At 33.3% G+C, this 20,703-nt stretch overlaps 2 protein-coding genes, 2 long non-coding RNA genes and 1 pseudogene across 5 annotated transcripts; 2 read left to right on the forward strand and 3 right to left on the reverse strand.

Annotated features, from left to right (window-relative positions):
• Positions 1-1,751: 1,751 nt before the first annotated feature.
• LOC105790128 (uncharacterized) lies at positions 1,752-3,944 on the forward strand. 2 transcript variants are annotated; one of them, XR_008198881.1, is made up of 5 exons: positions 1,752-2,456; positions 2,556-3,069; positions 3,175-3,231; positions 3,528-3,611; positions 3,711-3,944. It is a non-coding gene; the product is annotated as an uncharacterized LOC105790128 (long non-coding RNA). The 2 variants fall into 2 exon arrangements; XR_001132411.2 differs by having other exon boundaries at positions 1,752-3,069.
• Positions 3,945-4,701: 757 nt separating this feature from the next.
• Positions 4,702-9,295, reverse strand: LOC105790126 (CRM-domain containing factor CFM3A, chloroplastic/mitochondrial). The gene is made up of 9 exons (XM_012617551.2): positions 8,204-9,295; positions 7,357-7,846; positions 7,147-7,277; positions 6,165-6,515; positions 5,873-6,029; positions 5,490-5,782; positions 5,345-5,404; positions 5,155-5,247; positions 4,702-5,038 (listed from the first exon to the last, which is right to left on the reverse strand). Exons 1-9 carry the CDS (start codon positions 9,068-9,070, stop codon positions 4,919-4,921), a joined length of 2,562 nt encoding a protein of 853 aa, XP_012473005.1. The 5' UTR covers positions 9,071-9,295; the 3' UTR covers positions 4,702-4,918.
• Positions 9,296-10,035: 740 nt separating this feature from the next.
• LOC105790130 (ribosome biogenesis regulatory protein homolog) lies at positions 10,036-10,808 on the reverse strand (annotated as a pseudogene).
• Positions 10,809-15,340: 4,532 nt separating this feature from the next.
• Positions 15,341-16,336, forward strand: LOC128042877 (uncharacterized). Its single transcript, XR_008198380.1, has 2 exons — positions 15,341-15,442; positions 16,036-16,336. It is a non-coding gene; the product is annotated as an uncharacterized LOC128042877 (long non-coding RNA).
• Positions 16,337-16,620: 284 nt separating this feature from the next.
• On the reverse strand, positions 16,621-20,434 carry LOC105790132 (YTH domain-containing protein ECT4). The gene is made up of 9 exons (XM_012617565.2): positions 20,130-20,434; positions 19,674-19,750; positions 19,362-19,518; positions 19,195-19,268; positions 18,503-19,099; positions 17,793-18,377; positions 17,498-17,710; positions 17,273-17,416; positions 16,621-17,173 (listed from the first exon to the last, which is right to left on the reverse strand). The coding sequence occupies exons 1-9, from the start codon at positions 20,158-20,160 to the stop codon at positions 17,039-17,041; spliced, it is 2,013 nt and encodes a 670-aa protein (XP_012473019.1). The 5' UTR covers positions 20,161-20,434; the 3' UTR covers positions 16,621-17,038.
• Between the last annotated feature and the right edge of the window lie 269 nt (positions 20,435-20,703).

The following is a 20,703-nucleotide window of genomic DNA, read 5'->3' on the forward strand; positions in this document are numbered from 1 at the left end:
AAAATAAATTTTATAGAATATTTAAATAATATCAACAAAATGATAATATAATAGTAAAATAGTAATAAAATTATATTAAAAACTAAATTGCTTTAGTGAATTTAGGTTGAGCTTAAAATGTCTTATCAGAGATTTTAAAATGTTTATTTTGTTTAGATTCTCTTACATTTTGGTTGGGCATTGAGCTGGGCCAGGTAGCCTGACTCATGAGCAGGTCTATTTGTGGTTCACTTTATATAATATATTTTTAAGTAACAGTTAAATAAATATAAATCATATTTTAATTAAAAAGCTTAAAATTTTAATTTTTAGACTCCCATTATGATATTATTTTAATTGTCACTGTTTAAAAAAATTGTTTTGGGAGAAAATAAAATAAAATTCTTACATAATATCTATATGCAAATAATATTTTAAATAAATTATAAATGTCTTCAAATGCAACATAAGTGTAAAAATTAAATATTATTAAATTAATAAAATAATATTAAGATAATTATTAAATTAAAATTTTATAAATGCTTATTTTATAAATATGTTTATTATATTATGCAGAGTGGGTGGGAATGTGACGGGTATAAGGTCATAGTTATGCTTGTCCTATCACCCACGGTAGGTTTAATTTTTGTTTCCATCCTTGCCCTATTACCTTCGAAACTTGTAACCATTTTCGCCAATTGGGTGCAAAGTGGGGCAAGGCCCTATGAAACTTGTGCCATTGACATCTTTAATTTTGACTGTGCCTCAAATATCTTAATTTTATTTAAATTGTTATATAATTGTAAGCAATGATAATATCATTATTTTCATTACTAATTCAAAATTATGAGATTTTCACCACTTATGATTTCTTGTGGGCTATAAATAGATACACTTAAATGCATGTAAATTAAAATTTTAACTTTTAACCTTTACATTATCGAGAGAGAACATGTGAAAGATAATATTAAAAATATTAAAAATATTAAAAATATTCAGATCAAAGAGTTTAATTAACTATTGTTGGTTGAGCACTACCCTTTTGTGAAAGATAATGATTTAGGGACAACAAAGTTGGGTGAAGTGAAGCTGCTGTGAAAGTCACAATTTATAAAGGAGCTGATTAAATATTTGTTAGTTATAAACCAATTTTCTTTAGATCATGAAAAGGAGTAGGGTTACACTTTAATATTATGTAAGTGGTTAAATATAAGTGAGAAAGTATTATGAATTGAATTATATTTGATGGTAATGAATGTCGATAATTTAATTGTTTTGAGTATGGTATATGATAATGGTACGAAATTTTGAGATGTGAACATGTAGATGATGTATAAATGGAACATTGGTTACTCTAATTGTTCGAAAAGAGTCGGATATAGTTGACATGACATAGGATTAGATTGGGTACGAGTTGATACTTTGATTATGTTCCAATGATGCACTAAGTGCCAATATAATATGATAGCGTTGATGCTTATATTACTTTGGTTATATTTTGATGATACACTGATGTGCCAGATTGGTGTGTTGTCACGTTTTGGGCTTTATGGTTTAATCGAAAATGAGCCTATCATGAAGTAATTAATTAGGATGTGAATGTGCTAGTTACGTTTGTAAAATCTTACATGCAAGAGGTAAATAGTTTGGAACATGTATTGCCACAATTGCAATAGACATATAACATCATTTGGGAACTGCCAACAGGGGATTTAATGAAAGTAAATTTCGATGTTGCTTATAACCAGATAACAAAGAAGACAATAGTTGGTATAGCAGTCAGGAATAAGGAGTCGTTATTGATGGCAGCGGGGACTCACCCGTATGTGTGGCAAACTGTTGTGTTTTCACCATATAAGAAATAGAAGACCAATAGAACAGTAATTATGGAAGAAATAATAGACTGGTATTTGATAGAATTTGAACGATTACAAGGAAAATTTGCAGGAAATAGGAGATGAGAGAAGAAAGTTACAGACTTAGGGATGAGAAGAGAGCAGAAACATATTGCTGAAATCTGGTATTTTTCTTCCTTAAAAAAAGGTAGCTGCATGAGGGAAGTGTGAGCCGTTATTCCCTTCCACGTGCAACCAGCTGAGGTGTCACTTGACAAAATCTTTCAGCCATTTGGGAGCCATTCTGGGCCGAGTGCTTCCTCTAGGAGCCTGTGTATTGGTTATTCCAGTAGTCTGCTGCTGCATTGGTGGGTCGTTCATAACACAAACTCAACGGCGGAAGAGGCAAGGGCGTGTCTTAGTGCCGTAGTTTTGGCAGAGAAGTTAGGTTTTCGGGAAGTAATTGTTGAGGGGGATGCGTTGACTGTTATTAAGAAATTTCGATTGGAAAGGGATGTGATTCAAGGAAGAATTCGAATCCAGTAGTCGGAACGAGGACTATGTACAAGGATATGGAAGATTTTCTTTTCAAGATGCTAGGAGAGGAATTTCGATTGGAAAGGGATGCGATTCAAGTTCTCAGTAAACCTTCATACGAAATCATATATCATTGTTAATTGAATTTTAAGTCAATATTACATTTGTTTAACTGCTAATCAAGTTTTATTTTTCAATATGCAGATAGATGTGGATACAACATGCAAAAGGTATGGAACTATGAACAATGTCCTCGTTTTAGAGGATCTTAAAAGTTCGTATTAAACAGATATGCAATTACTAAGCTTTGTTAGTGCAATTTATCGTGCATTATTTGGGCAAATTAAGTTTCTATTGTTATTTTATTTTTGTTCATTAGCCTTTTAATGGTGGTTTACATTGCGAAATATGATAATCCTGAAGGTTTTCTTAACGGTTGTGAATGACATTTCTCCATTTACTATGGTATGTTTGAACTTGTTAGAACTGACGGATATTCCTTTCCTCTCTCTTGTCTTATAAGAGCATGGAGAAGCTTCTTGACCGGTCGATGTTTACTTTATATGTGAATTTTAGTTTACCTTGTTTCGATGTTCACTTGCATATGAAGATGAAGAAGAAGAATAAGACAGTTTCCAGTTTCTTCGAAGATTCGTGAAGGAATATAGGGCTACAATGAAGGAATATTATAAAGCTACAAGTCTTGAGTTTTCAAAATGTCAGTCCTTTGTATCTGCACAATGCCACTTTTCTCAAATGTCCGATGTTGTTTATACGATATCAATCCCTTTTATATTCTTAACTTCTATATGTTCTTTGTCAGGTTGTTGATGCTTTGTTTAAGGGGGATCAAGATCAAGCAAACAAAATTCTCGAACAGGTAACATATATGCATGTTTCATAGATACTCTTTGCTTCCAAAAGGATCGAGATACAAGTTAAATTAGCCTATTTTTCCTAGGAACTTACGGATAAAGTGGATAAAGAGTAGTAAACTGAGTGAAAGGAAGTTTTTCCAATGCTAAGCTTTGGTGTTAGGTGTTCAACTTTGTTAGCAATGCATATCTAGCTGTAGGAGGTTTGTTTTTTAATTTAAACTTAAAAATATGAGTTTCGATAGGCATTCAGTGTTAGGTAATTGGGTGCTAATATATAAGTTAAATGGCTCTAATAAAGGATTTTGGTGTGGCATGGACAAACTTTTCAAGAAAAGGCTCACCAAGCAGATGAAGAATCCAATTACAAGAGTTTTGAAACTCGGTTAGCTTCTTGTTCTTCGACCATGTTTGCAGAAGAACCTTGTTGGTTCTTTCATTCGCTCTCACTCTCTATTATCGTTTTCTCGATTGTATTTTTCAGGAACACCGAGATAGAAGAAGAAATGTTGCTCGAGTTGCACGATCATGACATAAGGGACGCAATCCAACTTTTGAAGTATCACTTATCTTTACTAGCCAGCATCCTATGTAACTTTTTGATGCTGTAAAATTTAACATATAGATTATGACGTATAAGTTGATGACATCATGTCACTTTTTGTTAATGTACGAAATTATGTTTGGATATAAAATATAATTCTCAAATTATTTATTACTTCTAATCTTTTACTTTTTAGTTCAGAGGATAATTAAATTATTTGTTTCGCTAATAATATTCTAGCACATTAGATATGCATTGCACTTTAAAAATAATAATGTGAGTTGTATATTATATTAAAATATAATTAAATTTTGTTGAGAGTACTTCGATCATTTAAACTTTTTTTACTTATACTATTACAACATCTATTCCATTTAACCAAACATAAGAATTTTATTACAGCTCTATTCTATTTCATTCAACCAAACAATTGAATTACTGATTACAGCTCTATTCAATTAGAACCCTATTCCATTACAGTGAACCAAACGTACCCTAAGGGCCCCTAAGAAAGATAAGTCGACCATTAACGTCTTGATAAAGTAAGTTAGGATAAGGGCTAATAATTTTCAGTCAATAGAGTTTAGGTTTGTACCCCACCAAGGGAATCATATGGCGCACACACTAGCAAAGGAGGGAAGGAGGTTCGACGAGCCTCGTGTTTGGGCAGAGGAAGCTCTGAGGTAGGTGGAAGTAGCGGTAGGAGGGATCAGAAGGCCATGCAAGTTCGGGACTGAGGTGGGTTTTTTGACGCTAGAGAAATGGTTCATCTTTGGGACTCTGAGGCGGCTAGATTAGCAAGAGCACGATAATCGTTGAGATGCCATCGTCGGTGAGGATGGGGAGAGAGATGCTACTCGTTTTTTCAAACTGGTGGTGATTGTTTGTAGATTTAGTGGGGAGCCGTTTCATATAATTTATGACACCGATATGCTTGACCAATGGGTTGCTTCGGTGGGTAGGTGTAATTATTTATTTAAAAAAAATTGTAATAATTACCACGACAACTTTACCCTTAAATAGATTACATAAAAATATAACCCCAAAACTCACTTTACTTTTAACCATATTACATTCTTGATTGTTGCTCTTTGACACCTGTTTTCACTGCTTCACCGGTTTGTCTCTTAGGGAACAGCGGATTCCATTCAAGACTCCTGGTGTTGGTTATGGAAAGGGAAATTTGTTTCTAAATGAAGATCATCATTTTCTTCTTCTCCATCATTTTCACCGTCATATGTCCCAAGATATGCCTCATCTCCTTCCTCCTGTAAACCGCAGAATATTTTTTTTGTAAGAAAAACAAAGCATTAGATCGACTATCTTACATCAATATACAGCAGCAGAAGAAGGCAGAGAGAGAGAAAAAAAAAAAATTAAAGACCTCGGTGTCATCATCATCATCACTAGGATAGGAAGAATCTAATCTGTCGTAGAATTCCTCGTCTCCTCGGGCATCCATACTGTGCATTTGATCCTATCAAAGCGCATGCAAGGTTAATGCATATGTATTCATGGTCACACTACTGAACCAAAGAAGAGAAAAAGCTAATATGCTACATAAGAAAACATACTATTTCAGATCTTAGTTTCTCCACTTTAGCCTGCAGAGCTGAAATATGCTTTACAAGAGCCTGTTGACAGAATGAGTCCCTTTTACAGGTGTCTGCAAATTTAGAAGGTAAAGGTGGAATATCAAAAGCGTAAGGAACATGGTACCTCGCGTCTTTGAAGCTCAATTGAACGTGCCAAAGCCCTCCTCTTCGTTAAAAGATTCTTTGGCCTTATTGTAGAAGGTCGCTCATAATCCTTTCCTCGGTAAACAATTATGGCATATCCTTTGGAGATTTTATCAACTGAAACCAAAACTCCACCACTTTCAGCTTCGAGTGCTATTGCAACCTTTTTTACCTGATCAAAATTTTTAGCCTTCATGATGATCTTTACCAATTCCCTGTATTTCCAGTGCAAGTGCATGTTTTCTATAGTACCATCGAAAACTCCACGTCTACCTGAAGCAAAAAATTCAATTCCCATAAGAATCTTAAATTCTAAACAGGAAGACTATGAAACAGTGATAAATGTAGCTGAATGAGAGATACCAAGAAGTAAGAAAGCTTTCATCCTTAACCCGAGCTTGCGAAACATAAACCTTTCCTCATCAGTTATACTTTCTGGATCTGCCTGCCGGTCAGCTGGTTTTAAATAATCCTCAACCTTAGATAAAGCTCGTTCAGCTTTCAATAGCTTTCGCTCAGCCTGAAAGGCAAATATTCTTCATTCAAACCTATTTACCATTTAAATATACAAATTACAAGTAATGGTAGTACTCAAGAGTATAAATCTAAGAAAAAATGCACCAAAACATAGTGACTGAAGATTCAAGGAACTCACAAAAGCCAGGTTCTTTTCAAGTTTCCTGACTAGGTTCGCATGCCTCAAGATTTCTGCTTCCTTCAACACTTTTTCCTTATGATGATCATCCAACCTCTTTCCCCATCTAGCATCTGCATCCAAAGTTTCTCCGAGGGTACCTGCAGCTCCTGATTGCTCAGCTACTTCAGTGCTTTGTGCAAACAAAGCTGACGCTCTTAACCGTGCCTGCTCCTCCACATCTTGCAGGGACTTGGCCAATCTTTCCCTTTCCAATAATGCTTCAGCAACATCTGCAGACAAAAAGTTCTTTCCCCTGTAGAAGACCAAGAAGTCTTTGTTTCTAGAGAGAAGAATGCCCCCTGTCAATTTCTGAAGCCAATCAAAAGAAGTGCATTATCAACTGTTCAATCTGGTATTATCAGAATCCAAATAGTTGAACAAAACATATTTATGAAAACTGATATAAATGCCAGTAAATGTCCATATCACCATGGATTAATACCAGGATTTGTTTTCTTCTCAAAATATTTAAACAAATACTGTATTACTTATTCAGCCTCAGGCAAGTGTATCACTTATATATTCTTATATCAAATAATGATAGCCAAAACAGAAGAAATTAGGAAGTTCGATAAAGTTGTAAAGTACAATTTGAATTGTCATGCTTATTTCATATTTAAAACTGATTTTATTCCTCATGGCTCCAATGGAAGGACTTCAAAAACCAGACTCCTAACAACAGAAGGCAAGTTCACAGGATAGCTAGACAAGGTCCACTAACATATCCCCATTAGGCAGAATGGCTTCAACACATGCTGCGTGCTTGAAAAGAAAACAAAATAAACTCATGTATCATTATTTTGGGCATGATTAAGCACATATTCCAATAAATATACAAAAAGCAAAGATGCTTTCCCTAAAATGTTCAATGCTCAGGGGACATAGACAAACCACAAAGAAATAGGATAGGGAAATGCTTTAGCAAATGAAGTTTAATTACCTTGAGATCTTCAGCCATTCTCTCACTAGTAGTCAGTTGTACTCCTCGTTTAAGTGCAATCTTTGCAATAGAACTTTTTTCCCACAATTTAGTCATGGCCACCGCCAGACCTTGGAGTTGCCTACTTCTACCTGTGAGATGTATACTTCATTAGACATTCAAAAGACCTATATTTAGATCACACGCAGTGACCCAATAAATGTAGCATACCTATAGCAAAATGTGGAGGAAGAACTCTGGCAAGTCTCCTCAAAGACGTTGCTTCCTTTACCCCAAGAGAAGATCTTACTCCATAAGGAAGTACTCTAAACGGAGGCTGATATCCGGGAACTATTCCAGGAAGCAAATCAGCATCAACTGGTAACGGGTCACATCCTGGCCAATCTGCATACCTGGGACCTAGGCCCTCTAACAGCTTGTCTACTTCATCCTCATACTTTATTTCTGGCAATGGCTCTGTATTTTTATGCTCCTCAGTAGCAGTTTCAGAGTTACTTTGAGGTGGAGCCACATCTTTATGAGGCACCAAGCCGGATGGATCCTCAGTTTTATCAGACACCAGGGGTGATGAATATGTAGACATCTCATTTCTCTTATATATTTGTTTGTTCAGGTGCACTGAAGGAACCTCATAACTCACCCCTCTATATAAAGAAATGGAAGTCCCGGACCTCCAAATTACCAATCCTCCAGTTTTTCTCTGTACAAATGAGAACAAAAAAGCCAAATTAGAAAACAATAGAAAACTAACTTTTTATACTGGTTCAGAAAGATGAATGATAACATTCTTACAAGCTATTGTCACCTAAAATTACACTATTATTTATACTTTATTTTTGCACAACAATCAACATGAGATCATATAATTCCCCAACCAGAATAAGCATGGAGTAAACATAGCATTCAAAGATGTACATACATATTCTCAAAGAGGTCCATTAAGATTCAATTGTTGGTGAGGACTCAAAATATATACTTAATCTCATATTTCCTACAACTTTTACAAAAAAGAAAAAAAAAGTACAACAGAAATAATGAAAGTGGATTAGAAGCAAACCTCCAATATTTCATGCATCCTTTTCATATTAAGAGCAGGTGCCCCCTCAACCTTTAACCTCACAATCTCCATAGTCTTCCACTTCTCATGAATTGTATCAACCACTTCTTGAGTAACACCAGCACCCTTAATTCTCATTTTACTCTTTGTCCGAAATGTCAAGTTCCTTAACCTCCTAAGTTCAGACTCAGGCAGAGTTAATTCAGCCAATGAAGCCTTGTTATCTCCTCTTGCTGTCCACTTCCCTTCTTCCTGTTCTTCCTTCCTCTTTTCCCATGGAAACATTATTTCCCCATCACTTCCAAATTCAGTTTCCATCCCCAAAGGTGACTCCTTTGAAAACCCACCTCTAGTATTTGGTAACATTCCTTCTTCCACATAAAACATATCCTCTATAGACCCTCTTTCAATCACTTTCCTTGGTTGTTCTTCTTTCTGCTCATTTTCCTCTCCAATGTACCCAAATTTCTTCAATTTCTCCACTATTTTCTCCATTGTACTGCTGCTGCCGCTCCCATTGTTATCACTCTTTGAATAAGACAAGCTCCATAAATTTCCATCTTTCCTATAATTGAACACTGTTTTCGGCGGTTTAGGCCCATTTCTTTTGTGGGTTTTGTTCCAATTATCTAACCAATTACTTGAAAAGGTGGGAAAAGCTTTGGTTTTGCTTTCTGGGTTTGGGTGAATTTGTGCGTTTGAAGTTATGGCATGTTTACTAGCACAAAAATTTAGGGTTTTGAGAGGGAAATGAGAAGAACTGTACCTGAAAAAAGGGAGAGGGAGGCCATGGAACCTGGAGAGAGAGGTTTGAAATGAATCCAAGAAGGTTGTTTTCGTTGTTGTTGTTGGATGAAATAGAGTCATTGATTAGATGAAGAAATAAAAGGAAAAAAAAAAAAAAAACCAAAGGATTGGGTAATTTAACAAAGGGTATTTGGATTAAAATTTTGAAGAAGGCTAAGGATTTCAAGGTAGTTTCGTGGGGTTTCTAACTGGAAGGCTTAACTGCTGAAACATGTTAATGATATATATTATCCATGGCTGGCGGGGAAGAAATATCTGAGGTCTGTTTCGTAGTTTGGGTTTCTTAAAATTAAGTGTTCTTTTTCACTTATATATATTAGTGCTTAATATTATTTAAGTGGTTAAATATATTACTTAAAAATAAAATAAAATAAATTAGTTATATAAAATTAATATAATATATTTTCTAAAATTTAAAATGATAAATAAAATATATCTAAATGTCTTATATCAATCTCTTAATAAATAATTTTTAAATAAATAATTTAAAAATAAAATAATTATATAAATTGATATTTTAATCATACTATCAAGTATAAATTAATTTAAAAATAAAATAAAATTATAAAATAATTTAATTTTTAAGCTAGTATAAATAAAATAAACTAATATAAAAGTTTTGCAAATAAACTTAATATATATTTTAAAATTTTATAAATATATATTATATATATTAAGAATAATATATATTATAGATATTATAAAATTTTATTAATAAAAGTCTTATTATTAGTAAAATAATTTTATTTTTATAAATGATTTTTAACTTGTTTTCAATTTATATATAGTTGGTATAATATAATTAGTTAGTGTTTGTATATCATGATTGATATTATTGTCATGAAGTTAAACACATGGTATTATTCTATCACGACATATGTTGTTTGCTTTTTCTCTTCTGTTTTCTTTCATTGATTTTTCCTTTTTTTTTTTTTTGTTGTCGTTCATTTCTTGTGATTGATAAGAAAATCGAAAAGAATCCAACGAAATGCTTTATATGAAATGAGGTTCTATCGAGAATGAACTTAGGGAGAAAAAGTAGAGTAAAAATTAATATAATAAAAAATTCTGATAAAATCGTCAAAACAAGATCCGGGTCCTTTCTTTGCACCCTTCTTATGAAGTTGCTTTTTGGGTTTCAACTTGTTTGAGGTTGATGATGATTTCCCTTCTTGATTCTTTCTATTTCTAGCTTTCTTCTCTTTTTTCACACTATACATTCTCAGAGATTAGCTTGTTTAGAACATTCTCAGTTTGCTCCTTCTCCCTCGAGCCTATCCCTGACCCTTCAACAACTGGTAAGAACTGAACAAAAGAAGAGAGCATGATAATGTAGTTAATGAGAAATATTTACATTGAAACACAGGTCAAGAGGCCCAAGAGTTCAAACCTTGCGATGCTTTCCTTGCTTTTTAGCAGGCTTTTCTTCTGGCAATTTCCTATCGAATCTCCCACCACTGGCTGTAGATGTAGCAGCCATCCCAGCTACATTCCCCAATTCATCTTTAGTTACTTTCTTAGGTGGAGCCTAGGTTCCTGTTATGGACAGAGCCGTAGCAGCAAGCTGAACATGGCTGCAGCAAACTACTTAGTTAAATCAACTTAACAAAAACATAACACATAGCCAAATTCTTAAACTGATATAAAATGATAGCAATTGAGTCTGGCAACAATCGGAAGACTCAACCAAAGATCTATTTTATTTAATGCAAGCTTATTAAAGCGTCCAAACATCCTCACGAAGAACTAGGAAGTTTGGACGAAAATGATGCTTATAGAAAAGAGATCCAGCAACCATCGACACCCATAAGCATGATCTGCAAAATCATAGGCTAACCTTTAAACTACTAAAATGACATAAATATTAGGGTACAAGGGAATGCCATCAAAGAATGGGAATTGCAGGTTGGAATAGTTCTACATATATTCAAAGGAAGGGTAAAACCTTGGCAAATTAAGCACCAAGTTTTGCAGCTTGTTTCAAGTTCTGGAGGCGATTCTTCTCTTGCTTCTCAACCCGTTTCTTTTTATCATCTTGTCTTTTAGCAAAAGGATCCTCTCCTGGCTCTAGAAAAAACAACAATCGTGGTCAACACAATCAAACATGTCCAATATGTTCTGTTAGATGCTTGTAAACTTATGAAGTAAAGGTCTACCTATTACATGATATGTTGTGTTTGTAGTAATTAAAAAGTCCATATTCGATACTCCCCATCAGTCATCTTGGCCTCAAAGATGGGTATGTCTTTATCATCATTGACACTATCATAACCAAAGCGACGTTTCCATGTACCAGTCTGTTCATCCCATGCAACTTTGTCCTTTTTACGTTTCTTTATACCTACGAGATATTCCAAAACAATGGAAAATGAGTTTGCACTCTAAAAGAACCATGCAAGTAGGATAGGTGAAACGAATTACCTTTCTTTTTAGCAAACTCCTCCCATTTTGTAGGAGGTTTAGGCTTTGGAAGCTGAAAACACAAGCAAATAAAGCATTTCAGTTCTCATGGCAGCTTATCAACCAAATAAAACATTGCTCATATACACTAATATAAAATTCAATTTTCAAGAGAATTAAGTAAAAGGCCAGGCTTACAGGCTTCTCCCTTGGAAGCTTTGTAGTTGGAGGAGGCAGCTTAACAAGGGGCCCATCTACATCTTGGGATGAAGGTAAATTAAAGAGACTATCAGCAACTACTTGAACTAACTTGGTACCCTCTTGTAAACATACCTTAACTAGTTCATACCTAAACATATAAAGCGGCAATCAAAATTCCACATCTTTTACAGATCAAATGAGCAAAATAAAAATCTGCAGCTCATGCTTAACCAAGTTTGAAGGAAATAAGTATCATAGTGCATAGCTATTCGATTTATTTTAGAGCTCCAAATCACCTTTGCCCCCAAAAAATTTCTCATCATTCCAAAAAAAAAAAATACCCCATATAACAGAAGATCTCAAAAATCAAATTATTACAAAAATAATTATTATTATTATGAAGGAACAAAAGGGGCAAGCCTGGAAGTGGGGAGGGAAGGAAAGTTATGAAAAGGGTTAAAAGCCAGGAGATTTCCCACTTCCAAGTTGAAAAGGGTTCTGGTTCTCCTCCGTCTCCATCTTCAGCTGGCGTTGGTATGTGGTACTTGTGTTGGAGAAATCAAATTAGTAAAACACAGCTGAAAATAAATTTAGAGAAAACATAGTTTTAAATCTAATTGTAATATCTACAATTTTTTTAAAGCCAACTATAGGCTCGACATCTTTAAAGCATAAGCCTTCACTTCTATCAATTGATATGAGTTGCATATGTGTAGTCAGTGACTAACTCAGGATTTAGGTAAATCACACCATGAACGTCTCAAGTAAATTAATTCACAAACGAATTTAGAATTAATTCATCTTGGATTCAGTCCAATATATATCATTCTACCAATGAATATATCTATGTATCTACTCGTGGAGTCAACTGCTTCAATGGCCAATACTAGTCATCTTCCCAATTGGAATTATAAACGACATAGTAATCCTTCTCAATATTTAAATCAAATGCTCACTTTGATTCTTTTACTGTATTATAGACTCCTTTAGATTATCTACTGAAGTAAGTTGTCTTTCTCGCAATGTAAACGTTCTTATAATGGCACTTATCTTCAGTTTGAACTTAGACAATCCATAAGCTAATATTTGTTTCTCACAATTTCGCTATGCATGCGAAATATAAAAGACAAAAAATATAAAAAAACATAATAATGAAATGTGAAATTAACTTTATTTATTTATTCATCGTACAAATAAATAGAAAACAATTACATGTTTATTATTATATAGACACATTTTCTAGCAACGTTATGATAGATTGATGATGATGCCTATTGTTGTTGAAACTCCACTAGCCACCAAAAGTTTATCTTGGAAAGTGGTTGACTCTTCGTCAACTTTTTTATTTGTTTCTGTTTTGAGATTATTTCAAAATAATAATGATCTCATGAGTCAATTTGGACCCATGTTACTTTTATATGTTTTTTTATTTGTTTTCTATTATTTAATAAGTCTTCACTTTTAAAAAACTTTATATGCTCTCATAGCATTTTTTTTTAGTATTATTTTTGCAAGTGATTTTAGAGAGTTTCTGTCAACGTCATATCTAAGTTGGTGAATGATTGGTTCTTTTGTCAATTTTTGCTCGTCATTTTGGACCATTCGGGACTGATTTTCTTATTGGCGTTAAGTTCTTGCAATCACTCTAGATATGTAGTGCTTAAGTTGTAACAGAATCAATTGTCAACGTGCCATAATGTTCTATTGTTGGTGAGACTGAAGCTTTTGTTGTGTTGATGGAGGTTGTATTAAGTTTGTTTACTGTTTATTTTTATTTTTTAAAATAATTCTCCTAATCTAACTATATATAGAAATTGTATTAAATTATTTTATTTGTATGGTGCGTTGGTTAAAATTCTTATTATACACCTGTTTGGCACAAATTCAAATTAGACATGTTCATGGGTCGGGCTACCTACCTAGGCTTGAAGCTCACCCGAAATTTGGAAGGGATTGGGCAAAAAAAATTAGGCTTGTTTAAAATATGGGTCAGGCTTGAACATTCAAGGCCCGAGCTCGGTCGGACTCAATTTGTTTTTAAGTTTATAATACTTTATATTATATAATTTATAACACATTAAAAAATCTATTAAAATAATTTTTTTTTAAATAATGTGAGTGGGCCTTAATTGGGCTTGAGTTAGTCTTTTGTAACTATGGGTGAGCTTGGGCAAAATTTTAGATTTATATTTTTGGTCGAGCCGAATTTGAGCAAGTATAAAGTATATTAATATAATACTTAGATTCAACTTGAATTCAGCTCAATCCATAAGCATCTAATTCAAACTGTGTTACCTCATTTTAATATATATATATATATAAAACCAACATGAAGTAAACGTTTTATACCAATTTTACATGATTAACCTTTTAATACCTAATTTAAAAATAAAACAGTTATATAAGTTTTTACAACATAAATAGTTATATAAGTTGATACAAAATTAAAATTAAAGTTATGAAAGAATTTTTAAAATAATTTATTTTTAAATTAAATGAATTTAAAGTTTCTCAAATAAATCTAAGTAAATATTTTTAAACAATTTTATTTTTAAAATAAATCTAAAGTAAATTAAAAGAATTTTCAATAATTAGTTATATTTTTAAAGCTATTATAATTTAAATGAATTTAAAGTCTCTTAAATAAATCTAAATAAATATTTTAGAAATCCATCGTTGAGGACTTAAATTTTAAGCTAATGTAAGTTAAATGAATTTTAAAATATAAAATATAAAAATAAAAATGAGTATTAAAGTTGTTATTATACTACTAGAAAAGCGCCATTAATCAGTGGCTAAAAATAATTTCGAAACTTTTAGTGCTGAATTGGGTTCTTTTACAAAAATAATACAAAAAAATACTAAAATAATATAATTTTTTTTATTTACCAAAATAATACAAAAAAAAAACAGTTAAAAAAACCTGAAAGAAGGGCCTGCCACAGGCAGCACTAATTGTTCGTATTTTGACCCTTTGTTCGTATTTTTTCCCAAATTTTATTACTTTTAATAAAAATATATTATTTTTATATTTTATTATTTTACATTATTTTAGTACATTATATTTGAAATGTATTAATTTACTTTTTTTAAATAAATTTTAAAAAAATCTTATTTCGCTCTTTGTTCGTATTTTTTCCCAAGAGTTTATTACTTTAAAAATATATTATTTTCTAATTTTATTATTTTACATTATTTTAATACATTATGTTTGAAATGTATTCATTTAGTGTGTTTTTTAAATAAATTTTTAAAAAAACTCTTATTTCAGCCATTTGTTCATATTTTTTCCCAAATTTTATTACTTTCAATAAAAAAAGCCTAAATTAATACATTTCAAACATAATGTACTAAAATAATGTAAAATAAAAAAATAAAATATTTTTTAAAAGTAATAAAATTCGAAAAAAATACGAATAAATGGCCAAAATATAAACAATTGGTGCTGCCTATGCCAGGTGCCGCTGGTAGGCTATTCTTTCAAGTTTATTTTTTTAACTGTTTTTTTGTATTATTTTAATAAATAAAAAAATTATATTATTTTAATATTTTTATTTTTTGTATTATTTTGTAAAATACCCACTGAATTGTAATATTTTTAATTAGGTGATTAAAACAAAAAACATACCCATAATTCAATAGTAATACAGTAATTACCTAATTTAAAGACAAAAAAAAATTCAAAACTGAAATAAATAAATAAAGATAAGATAAAAATTTTAGCAGTTATCCAAGCCCAAATAAAAAGATGAATATTAGGGTTTTCGTCTATAAATTAGTGCTTGTTTCTAAGGTTTATATCTCTTGTGGCTGGCTCGGTGGCTAGAACAGGTACTCCTTTTTTTTTTTTTTTTGGTTTTTGATAAATTTTTTTATTTAAACTCAATTAAAGAAAAGAAAAAACAAATTTCTGGAGATTGATCGCAGCTTTCCTCTTAGGGTTTATCGGTGACAAGGTAGATGCAATTTTTTTATTTTTTATTTTTTTTTCTATGAGAACATTACCAGCTACTTCTGACTCTTAGATTTTTTCCTCGTTTTATTTTATTTTTATATCTTTTATTGAGAAAAAATATTTGCTACTCTTGATGGTGGTTTAAAGTTTAAACCACTATCTGATTATTTCCACCAAGATTTCAGAGGTTTCTTTTTCAATTAATTTTATCAAATCTGTATTGTTTATGATCGTTTTCTGGATTTTTAAAATTAAGTACTTGGGTTTTAATGAATTCGTTGGTTTACTAATTTTTAATAAAAATTAAGCTTATTTTTGTGTTGAAATTAATTAATTTCTTCAAAGTGTCTTCTTATAATTTTAGTAGTCAATTTTTTAAAATTAATTTTATTATATTACGAGAGTAAATTATTATTAATGTAAAATTTTATAAATCCTAAAAGAAGGATGCAAAATTCTATTTGAGAAGGATTTGGCTCCGCCTGGCTAGAATAGAAGATCCATTGAGTTACGTAGAAGGAATCTCTGTTTTGAAGTGCGTCAGTTTTCAATGACGAGAGCTTTGGCCGTGACTTTAAACTGCAGTCAAAACGTTGCCGTTTCTTCTGTGAAAGATCATTCATTTAAGTTTTGGTTTAGTGGTTTTTTATTTGCCAATTTATTTTTTTTCTTTTTTGATCTAAAGATCTGATTATTTTGCTGGTGGGTTTTTGAATTGTTGATAGTCAGTTTTAATTTTTAACACAAAATTAATACATTAGTTTTTAACATTGAATTATTGCGAATTTTAATAATTCAGATTAAATCGGTAACACCAGTTGTATCCTTTAATACAATATTTCGTATTGGATCTAGCTTTTAAAATTTTTACACTAATGTAAAAATGGACCACCTCCTACCTTTCTTGAAAAAATTAAATTTATTATAATTTTCAAATACGTTGTGTTAACTTAGATTCCCTTAGATTTAGCATTCCACGTATGAAGCTAGTAATGTATTATTGAAAATTACGTCAAAAAAAAACATATGAAAAGACGTAGAAAGAAGATCGGTATTTGCACCAAGTCTGTAATCCAAATTTTTTATTTTTCTTTTTTGAGAAATCAACATGCATATATAATAATAATAATAATAATAATAAAGAAACCACCACTTGAAATAAATAAAAAAAACCTAAAACCCATCCTCCCTAAGAAGAAAAACGGTAAGAAGAAAAACATATCCATCATAAAATGACTTATGGATTCTTAGAAAACCCTACAACGCTTGCCTGCAACCCCCCCCCCCCCAACCCCGCCTTGGATTATTCACTTTATATCCCCTTGAAGATGGTCCCATGGTACCGTAAAATCTATAATAAAATTCTAAAGCCAGTAAAAAACCACCAAGCATTCATTATATTTTACAAGACCACAAACACATCCCCAAGGGGATTCATAGAAAATGTTAGCAACCGTTTGACAAAAAGTTCTTCACTGTTTTGGGTATCCTGAACCATCTTCTGAAAGAAGGCCGTTCGAGTGAGGAATTGGATTGATTTCTTTGATCAAATCACCATTTGTTGTTGCTATATCTTTCTTTTCATCTCCAGGCTTTTCTTCCCATACCTGCAATTTTGAGAATCGATGCGTGCAAAACGGATTATTTTTATGGATGAACAAACATGAATTTATCAGGTGTAATTTGTAAGAAGATTCATATCTTGCCTGCTTTTGCAACTGATGTTTAGCCTTTTTCTCCTGAATTGCTTTCTGGCGAATCTCGTAAAATTCGAAATCGTCTAAAATGCAAGTTTTGCTGGAATGCTCCTTGAAGATTTTGAGCAACTTAAGCCCTTGATCAAGCTTGATCTGCGCAAACCAAACAGAGATTACCCTCGGAATACGCAGTAAGTAGAAAGGGAAAAACTCTACTTAAGAAACGAAGAATACCTCTTGCGTATCCCTGCTATTTGTGACGGGCTTATTCTCATTGTTCTCTAGGGTAATGTGCTTCAAGGAATTATTAGGTACATCCTTAATAATGAGCCATCTTACTGGGAAACAGCCAGTCCATTTGTCTTGTTGCCAGAACTCCACATTCTTTTGAAAATCAACCGCCCCTACCATCTCGGCAATGCCGACAAATTGCCCACTTGTATTGACCTATAAGAAGTTCAAAGGAATTAAGCAGAGCAAAAACTAAGAATAAATTTACCCAATAGACAAGATGCAATAAGAGACCAACCGAGAAGAAAAGAAATATAGGGCAGTGACCAGATTTCTGCTGGGCTTCCTGGTAAGCTGCATCAAGCTTTTTGTTACCATTTGGTGTGCTCGCCCAAACATTGTACTTGATGCTTTTATGAACATCATCCTCGCTGTATGATTTAATAACAAAGAACTTGGCATCGTCATAATCCACAAGGAATTCTTCTAGGTTATACTGTTCACGGTCTGGAACAACATATGCCTTTTCCTCATCCTTGGTTCCATCTGAGGGAATATTTTGCCCCTTAGTAGATGCTGTGATAGGTGTTGCACCCTTTTGGTTCTTAGGCCCCTTAGCCCTAGGTCCCCTGTTCAATTCATTAAAACCGTCCATGATATCATTGCCTGAACCAAAATAACCATTGCCCCGTCCCCTTGGTCTGTACTTGTTGTCTGCCAACCAACCCCTTTCATTTGTTCGCAAATCATAACCATTAGATCCAAAGCCCATTCCAGATCTGAATGTGGTCCCATACTGGCCATATGGTTTGTTTGGGTACATTCTATTGACATAACCATGAGTTGTGCCCATGCCGGACATTGGCCCAGGGTGGTGCAGTCCCTTTAAATTCAAAAGTATGATGATTAGAAGCAAAAATTCAAAAGAATATAACACCAAGAGAACTAAGAAGATCGCATAACATAACAATACAAAGGAAATTCTTAGAAAAGCCAAATCATGCATACCATGTAATTAGAATTAGATCTGAAGTTTTGATTCCTTGAAGATGGAAAACCATTTGCTTTTGAAACCAAAGAGTTCATTGCAGGGCTTGAGACGGGCCTGTGCTGCCCATCTGAAAACATAGAGCCATCAAGCCATGGGATAGGAGATCGAAACCCATCAAAACCATATCTTGGATCCTGATATCCGGAGGTTGGGACACTTCCAGGTGGAGGTCCCCTTCCATAAGAATTATTGGTATTAAATGAGCTGGGGTATGATGGTTTTATTGCGCCTGGACCATTATTCCCCTTCACACTGCCACCATTGGCAACTCCATTGGAATTTGAGTTCGGTGTTTCAACAGGTAAGGGCTTCTGATCAGCAGCAGCAGAGGTCAGAAGCTCACCATGGGATGGAGCAGCAGGGTTTGGCGTGAACGGACCACTGGTTAGAGTCATCGGCTGGAAGAAGGGAGGATACTGGTAGTGTTGTGGACCATACAATTGACCATCATTCCCCAGAGTCGGAACTGGGGAAGCTGCAGGTGAATACGGTCCATATGGTGCATAGCTGTAACCATGATGATACATAAGAGATCCATTGTCCCCGTAAACCCCCTGAAAACGTAGTACATGGAGATTCAATAAAATTCATGAAAGATTTAGCAGTTAATAGTAACTTTGAGTACAAGGAGAACATGAAAAGGACTTACTGAAGTCATGTCAACTCCATCTGGATTTAAATATTGTGAATATTCATCCCACTCATTACCGGTGCCATCAAAGCCTGCAATATAAATTATACATACATGAATCCAATTCTAGCCCTGATTAATTCAGCATAAAAGATGCAGAAACAAAGGAACTGCTCGTTTACTACCTCCATAGTAATACGCAGATGGATAACCACTAGGAATATAGCACATATTCGGATCCATAAAATCCTGTAGCAAAGGTGTTGTGGATCTGTCAAACGTCGGAATTTGGGTATTCCCAGTGTTGCCTGAATCAACAGAACCATACTGATAAACAGAAGGCTGCACAGAAAAATAAATCAGGCATTTAGATATCCATTGAAATTCTTGCAACAGAACGAACATAGATCGGCATACTTTCTTCCATGATTGAATCGTCCACATCAAATACAATAGTTTTATCCATAATTAAAATAGAAGTAGTAAAAGGAGATTACCTTCTTAGTAGGCTCAGGAATATCGAAGGGCTTTGCCTGTGAATCTATAGTCAATTTCTGCAACAGCTCTGCTGTTTCTAAAAGGAGTAAAAGAATACAAACCTTGGCAACTTAGAAAAAAATTCCGAATCTATAACGTTCACAACTCAGAAATCGCCACAAATATTCTTAAAGATTGGAAAGAGCAACAAAGAACAAGTTAAACAACAAATTCAATCATATCAAATCGAATAACAACATAAAAGATAAATTACCAGAAACAACCAAGCAAAAGAAGATCAAGAACCATATAAATGAAGCAAAACAGCATCTATCTCATAAATTCAAAAGAATATGAATCGTGAAATCAACAAATTCAAATCGAAAAGTGCAAACAAAGTACAGATCTAAAAGAAACCGAAACCAAAAAAAAATTCATAGCAGCAAAAAGGAACATAAACGAATAATTAAGGATACGATCTGCAGGAGGAGCAACTGTAGGCGCCATTAACAACACTTAAAAATCTCTAAACCCTAATAAATCCCAAAATCTCAGATGTATGGGGGTTTTAGAAGACAAAAGAGAGAGAGAGAGGGATAAAAGAGAGGGCAAAAGGGAACAACACCAGTTACACTCTCAGCCTCAAACCTCAGCCACAGCCGCCGCCGCGTCGGCCGCCAAGAGAGAGAGAAAACAGAGATTTGGGGAATTAGGGAAAAGAGAGCAAAAGAGGAGAGAGTTTTTGAAAATCCAAATCCAGTGATTCAAATAGCACCACGAGGGCTTTCTCGATTTTCGCTTCTTCTCACCTAATCAAACCCCTTTTAGTTCACTGTTATTCCACGTGGCGTTATATTATTCGTTTATTTGCGTCATCGATTCGCATTCTATTGGTTGGTGCTATTATTATGGTGACAGTCGGGGACGATTTTTTTGTTAAGCAAACCGTGTGTCATTGGGGGACAAAATCCTTGTGAAACCCTAAATTAGTAATTACATTGAAAATCCTAATTGGAAAGAAAATCTTATCCAAAAAGCTAAAAAGTATAC

Source organism: Gossypium raimondii, chromosome 8 (genome assembly GCF_025698545.1).
Source record: "Gossypium raimondii isolate GPD5lz chromosome 8, ASM2569854v1, whole genome shotgun sequence".
NCBI classification, from domain to species: domain Eukaryota; kingdom Viridiplantae; phylum Streptophyta; class Magnoliopsida; order Malvales; family Malvaceae; genus Gossypium; species Gossypium raimondii.